The sequence below is a fragment of the Plectropomus leopardus genome, chromosome 17, assembly GCF_008729295.1.
Source record: "Plectropomus leopardus isolate mb chromosome 17, YSFRI_Pleo_2.0, whole genome shotgun sequence".
NCBI classification, from domain to species: domain Eukaryota; kingdom Metazoa; phylum Chordata; class Actinopteri; order Perciformes; family Serranidae; genus Plectropomus; species Plectropomus leopardus.
The window spans coordinates 29,786,968-29,794,177 of NC_056479.1; the positions used below are offsets into that span (position 1 = coordinate 29,786,968).

General features: G+C 34.0%; 1 protein-coding gene across 1 annotated transcript; it reads right to left on the reverse strand.

The window, feature by feature from the left end:
- Positions 1 to 3,709: 3,709 nt before the first annotated feature.
- Positions 3,710 to 6,590, reverse strand: LOC121956912 (zinc finger protein 526-like). Its single transcript, XM_042505350.1, has 3 exons — positions 6,515 to 6,590; positions 4,954 to 5,195; positions 3,710 to 4,046 (listed from the first exon to the last, which is right to left on the reverse strand). The coding sequence occupies exons 2-3, from the start codon at positions 5,164 to 5,166 to the stop codon at positions 3,801 to 3,803; spliced, it is 459 nt and encodes a 152-aa protein (XP_042361284.1). The 5' UTR covers positions 5,167 to 5,195; positions 6,515 to 6,590; the 3' UTR covers positions 3,710 to 3,800.
- Positions 6,591 to 7,210: the final 620 nt, after the last annotated feature.

Below are 7,210 nucleotides of genomic sequence, written 5' to 3' on the forward strand. Positions count from 1 at the left end.
ATTAATTGTGATCAACTACTGAAATTCAGCAACAAATTGCAATTTTAGAAAAATTAATAATCATTTGACAGCCATAAAACGAAAATACTTCCTTGAATCAAAATGATTAAACGAGTCAAAATTTAGATTTAATATCTCACAATTCTCTTTTTTTAAGTTCTAAAAAAAATAAAAAATTAAAAGATTTTGAGAAAACTCTCAAGCTCTTCATCTCATAATTAAACAAAATCTCCTCCAGATCGTTTTCTTAAATAAATGTGTATAAATCAGATTTTGTCGCGGAGTGTTTCTACTTATTCTGTCCTTAACGTTGCTGTATATTGTTTTATTTGTCTGGCAGTAACAGGCTTCCATACATATCGGATATATTAATGTAGAGAAAATAAAATAATAATTAGTTGACGCCAGAGAAAATAAAATCCAGCAGTAAATGTGTGTGTGGTTGTGTTTGATTTCAGGAGGTATCTGTGTGTCGACATGAGGTTACTGAACTGAACTGGACCGAAACACGAGGCATGAAGGAAGGAAGGAAGGAAGGAAGGAAGGAAGGAAGGAGGGAAGGAGGGAAGGGAGGAGGGAAGGGAGCAGAAGAGTAAACGGTCACAGATTTAAAAAACCTTCCTCTTTTCTCTCGTTTCATCATCAGTTCTGTCCAAAAAGTAAAAACTGTACAGAAAGGATAAAAACTGCTGAGATTCACATTCAACAAGTCCAAAAAAAAAAAAGATGCCACTGATGAACTTCCTTTGTGTTTTTACAGAGTAGTGACGCCAGAGGAAATCCTCAAAGATCGTCCAAAAAAATGTAAAATATGACGACAAAAAAGCACCTGACAAGAAAGTATGGAAGCCAAGGACGGCCGTGCTTGCAGTTTTTTGTTTTTTTTTAAACGGGTAAATTTATTTTGATTCTTTTGAAAATAAAATGAAAATTTCTCAAGATGACGAAAGAAACTTTTCTTCTTGAGATGACAAGGTTTTTGTTAACGAGAAAACAGCATTTTGATAAATCATCTCCTTAAACTTGACAAATTATTTTTTAAATAACTAGATAATTAACTCAGCTCAGCTGAATAATTATCCTTGATCTTAGGAAAAAGTATTGTTTTTCTCATGATAAATAATTTCATTCATTGCAAATCTGTCTTTTGTTTTCTTTAACGGTGATCACAGCTCTCCAATAAAATACCAACAAAAAGGGACAACAATTAACTCATTATTTCAAGATAATAAAATAATACTCGTTATTTCAAGAAACAATACGTTTCACTCGGCTTACCGTGTTAAAATGATCAGTTATTTTTAAAAAAGAAAGTCGTTTTCTTGTGATAAATTATCTTGTTATCTCAACAAATCTGCCTTTTGTTTTGCCAAGAATTTAAAATTTTAAATTAACCCATTATCATAAGACAATGAGCTTCATTATCTCGAGATAACAAAATAATAAACTCTGCTCAGCTGACTGCAGTTTAATTATCTGCGATCTTGAGAAAATGTGTCGTGTTATTGTGATAAATCGTCTCGTTATCACAATTAATCAGCCTTTTGTTTTCTCAAGAATTAACTATTTAATTAGATTTGTTATCTCCATAGTAAAATAATTAACAAACTAAATATATCAAGAAATAATATACGCAGCTCAGTTGACTGCGGTAAAAAAAAAAAAAAAAATAATAATTTTAATTTAAATTTTCTTGAATCAACATAAATTCACCCGTTTTTCTTCGAGACCTCCAGATAACGAAAGGATGAACTCCCGATGTCGAGATGACGCCGCAAAAAAATAATTACAAGAACAGCGTTTCTCTGCTTCCATAATAATCCAAGAATAGTTTCCAATAAAAAGAGAAAACGTCCGTGTGTTTGTTGAAACGATAAAAGGGCACTTTAAAAACAAACAGGTAGAAAAATCCTGCGAGTCCACGTCGTACAGATCCAACACGAGAAACGAAAATCACCACCGGAGAGGGAACAGGAAGCAGGAAACGACACTCCGACCGTCCGGCTGCTGAGGCCACGACCTTATTGCAAATTAAAAAAAGTCACCTGCCCGAGCCGAACTCACCTGCAGCAGCTGGAGCTCGTTTCCTGTCCGCCAGGATATTTTACAGGAGTAGAAGAAGAAGAAGCGGACGTACAGGAGGAGCTTCCGTCCTCGTCAGTTCGATCAGATTCATCTGGTCGCGATTTAAAAGTCAAATTCAAATCTCTGAGAATCTCTTATTAAATCTGTTCCAACATTTGTGATTAATTAAAGTTCAAATCGTTTTAAAGCCCTGATTTGATTTGCAGTGTTTTGTTTATTTTTGTGTTTTTCAGAATTATAAGATTCATTTTTGTAATGTTATTACAACCCTCAAGTTCTATTTTTTTATTTATGAAACAAAAAGATTTGTGTCGTTTTTGCCATTTTGAAAGCAAAAACTTGAAAAACTGAAGTACAGTATCTCAAATCCGCTCCGAACGCAGCAGTTCCTCATAATTCAAAGGTGCCGAAATTCCAAATTAAATTTTTTTTTTGTAAAATCAAATCTAATCAAATCCCCATCACATCATTATGAGATCCCACGCCTTTTTTTCAGAAAAATTGAGGAAAAGTTACAAACCACAGAAATAAAAATATTTATAATTCTTAACATTATTAATTAAAAATGATTTGTTTTAAAGGTTTCCCTGTGTGGCTGATCTTTGATCTGTCTTCACGTTTTAATTCAGGTGAAATAAGCAAATCTGCTGTAACTCACATTTGTTTGTGTTTTCAGGGATCTTTTTTGTATTTTTGTCATCTGAGAAGTTTTTTTTCTTTTTTTAAAAAATATCAACATTAAAAAAACTGAATGTTTTGATATGAAAAACAGAAAAGATTCAATAAGAGATTCATCAGCGTTCAAACTTTAGGAATCCGTGTCATCGATCCAGATCAGGACTCTCCGCTGGTCCCTGATGACAGTCGATCATGTGACCTTCCTCCAGAGATGCTCTGATTGGTTGTCAGGTGCCGATGGCGATGGATAGACAGATTTTAGACTTTAAGGCTTTTTTAGTTCATTTAACTTCTTATTATGTTTTATATTCATAACTTTAAATTTCCTTCTTTCTTTTATCATTATTGTTTTTAGGTTTCTGTTATCAAACATTTTATCGATCGTTTTTCATTTTTGTTCCATTTTTTCTGCTCGACTTCATATTTAGTTTATTTTCCTCAGCTTCCGTAATTTAAAAAAAGTACTTTTTAAATAATTTTTTAAAATGATATGTCTTCTTAAATTTTTTCAAAAAATAAAACAATAAATTCATTGTTTTTTAAGTGCTGCTACTCCAAAATTATTTGGATTAAATACGTTTTTCAGTTCATAGTGTCTTGACTGAGTTATGACTAAAAAAATAATTGAAAACTGATTAATAGTTTCAACCTTCAATTATTCTCTGGACATTTCTCATTGATCTCTGTCATTTCAATCACCGATCAATGAGCTGTTAAAGTTATTGACAGATGAATCAGTGTTTGAATCAATAATTTAGTTTCAGCCCTGATAATAAAGTGCCAACGTCTGGAGTCAACTTCCTGTTCAATTTCAGAGTAAAAGTATCTTTGAGTCTAAAACCGGTCTATCCCTGATGGTCGGGTCTGTGCGTTTGATGGGTTGGATGGTTTCTGGTTTCTGGTCTCTGGTTCTGATCTGCGTCTTTGTTCAGATTCTGTTGGACTCTGCTCTGAAGCTCCGTTGTTCCCGTTTTTTATTTCCAGTTCAACCCAGGTGGACCATTTCGGGACCGGCTCAGGACCGGTTCGGGGCCAGCTCAGGACCGGTTCCCAGGGTGCTGGGTCCGGGTGTGGCTGTGAAGGCGGGTCGCCGAGGAGAACCTCTTCCCGCAGTCCGAGCAGCGTAAAGCCGAGGCGGTGCTGCCGGGCGGCGACGAGGGGGACGAGGTTTCGGCGGCAGCGTTTTCGGCAACGTGAGACTGACGGTGAGCCTTCAGGAGAGACATCCGACTGAACCTCCGACCACACTCCTCGCACTCTGACCAGACCCTCCGCCTCTTCTTCTGCACACACAGGATAATATCATATAATATCATATGACATAATATACATGTAATATAATGTAATATAATATAATATCATATATATATATCATATCATATCATATAACATATATAATATACATGTAATGTAATGTAATATAATATAATATAATATCATATCATATAACATAATATAATATACATGTAATGTAATGTAATATAATATAATATAATATCATATCATATAACATAACATAACATAATAAAATATACATGTAATGTCAAGTTATATAATAATAAATAATAAAATAGAATTCATTATTTTGTTCAATGTTGTTCATTATATCTTTAATTTTATGTTATGTTAAAAAAAGTTTTAAACTATTTTTTACAGTTTAATTTTCAGTTTTGTTTCTTTATTTTTTATGTGTAGATTTTTAATGTATTTTAAGTATTTTTACATTCAGTAACTAGATTTTTTACCAATGTGTTTTTTTATTCATTGCATCTTTAATTCTTTGGTTTTATTTTATGTTTGTTTGTTTTTTTAAAACAATGTTATATACTGTTAAGTAATGAAAGTTGTCAAATAAATGTAGTGCAGTACATTTCCACTTATATATTTAATTTTTATATATATTATATTATTATTTTCACAGCTCAGTTTTTATACATTATTACTTATATGTTTTTTAGTACATGTTTAAATATTTAGGTTTTAGTTTATATATATATATATATATATATATATATATATATATATTATATAAACTACTTTCAACTTTTTTTATATTTTGGTTATGTATGTTTCTTTATACAATCAGTACTTTCACAGCACATTTATTTTGACCTTTTATTTTGATTTCATATTGAAAAATAAAAATGATAAAATGATGAAATAAAACTAGACTCATTTCTTCTTCCTCACCTTCCTCCCTTTGTCCTCCTCCTCCTCCTCTTCCTCCTCCTCGTCTCCCTCCTCCTCCTTGGTTGCCGGGGGCGACGGGCAGGTCCGGCCAGGTTCGATGCCGTCTCTGCGGTCGCATTCGAGGGCCAGAGCGGCCAGCGTTTCCTTGGCGGCGGCGTCCTCGTCGTCGGCCTCCAGCAGCTGCGACGGCAGAGTCAGCAGACGATGAAGCATCGAGGCGGACGAGCGACGACCCGAAGAACCTGAAGACCAGAGAGACTCGTGAGAAACTGATCTGCAGTCGGCGCAACAGGAATTAGCAGATTTAGATTTTTATTTTTAAAAAAAAAAAGGAAAATTGTCTCTGGGGGGAAAAAAGGAGAAAAAAAGCGGATGAAAAACAGTATTTATATTTATCACAATAACACATTAAAAATTATTTTACATAATTGTTAGAATTTTTTAAAACACTCTTTTTAAATCCTTTTGCCTGTTTCTTTCTTTCTTTTGATTTATCTTTATTTGTTTATTTCTTTTTTATTGTTCTTTTCTAGTTTTCAGGTTATTTTCTTGAACTTTTCACTAATTACTTTTTAATTTTTAGGTCATTTCTTTTTTCCCTCTTTTTCCCTTCTTCGCTAGTTTTTAAAGAAATAAGGAAGATTTTCTCAGGTTTTAAAGGGTTAACATGCTCATTTTAACTCCTTCCTGTCCTGTTGGGTGATTTAGTGATAAAACTGTCCAGTGGAGGGCAGTAAAGACAACAACACTCGGCTGTAAAAACTTTTGTATTATCATTTCTAAGTTGTTTTATTTCTAAATATCTTTAATACATATTTAAATTTTTTGTTGTTATATTTTTACTTTTTTTTTACTGTTTCTGAGCACTATTATCTGCATCTTTACTGTAACCTGTTTTTTTTTTTTTAATTAAATGTTATTTTTCTATTTGTTTAGCTCTTATATTTTTGTCCTGCATATATACTAAATATATTTTAAGTTTTTAAAATATTATTTCTTATATCTATCATTTATATCAGAATTTTAGGATTATATTTGTTTTTACTAATGTTTTTTTCTTGCAACTTTTAAAATATTTTTGTCAACTGTATTATTTTTTATATATTTAATTTTTTATATCTTTGTCTCTAGCTAATATTATATATTGCATTATTTGATTTTTTTTGGTTTCACTCTTTTGGATGTTCTCAAATTCATGTTTTCTATGCACTTTTTCAATATTTTCATTTTTTATTTTTGTCATGTATATATTTTCTGTAATTTTTAAGTAAAAAAAAAAATAAAATTTTTATATTTTCAGCTTGATAAATCAGTATTTCCACAGCACAATTTTATATATTTCGACCAATGCGTTTTTGTTAAAAATTTTTTTTTTTTTTTAATGTTTTCAGCTGTTTCACTATTTCCCTTAACTTTATTATTAAAATAGAGATTTTTAATTTCAATCATTTACTTGTATTTGTATTTTCAGCTGTGTTTTTATTTTCGATCTCTTTTAATTTTTTGGCAAAGGAGTCGCTCACTGTAAACAGACTGAAGGTTTTCTGGATTTCTGGGTCACCTGTGGGGCTGAGGGGGGGTCCAGGTGGGGGCCCAGCGGTGTCCCCCCCTGACTGTCTGCAGCGTCTCCATCGGGAGAAAACACCTCCATGTCCTCCAGAGGAGTCCAGCGGGGGTCCTGCTGGGGGGAGGAGGGGGACGGCTCCAGGGTCACGGAGGAGTGGAGAGCGTCGCCACCCCTGCTCGGCCCCCTCCCTCCCCCAGACTCCGCCCCCCAACACCTCCTCCCCCAAGCTCCTTGATCTGCCAGACGTCACTGCACCACTTTTGACCGAAGACCTTGTCCAGGATGGGGACCCAGTCCTGAGAGACCGAGAGGACGGGGGGACGCTCTGGGTCTGAGGAGGGGAAGGGGGGAGGACGGAGGAGAGAGAGGAGGCATGGAAACAGAGAGAGAGACAGACAGAGAGACAGAGCAGGAGAGATTTATATAGCTTATTATTTATATTATCATTTAATTGTATCTGAGACTTTGGAAATGTTGCACTTTTCAAAAATATCAAACTGTACAATCTCTCCACTGCACCTTTTGTACATACACAGTGTTTCCTCTACACTCATTTAGGAGTGGCGGCCCGCCACTCCTAAATCCTACCCCGCCGCTCCTTCAAATGTCGTTTTTTTTTTGGTTGTTGTTTTTTTTTTTAAATTGCAAATACACCACCGCCGCATCACAGCACAGTCCTGCACTGCGTTG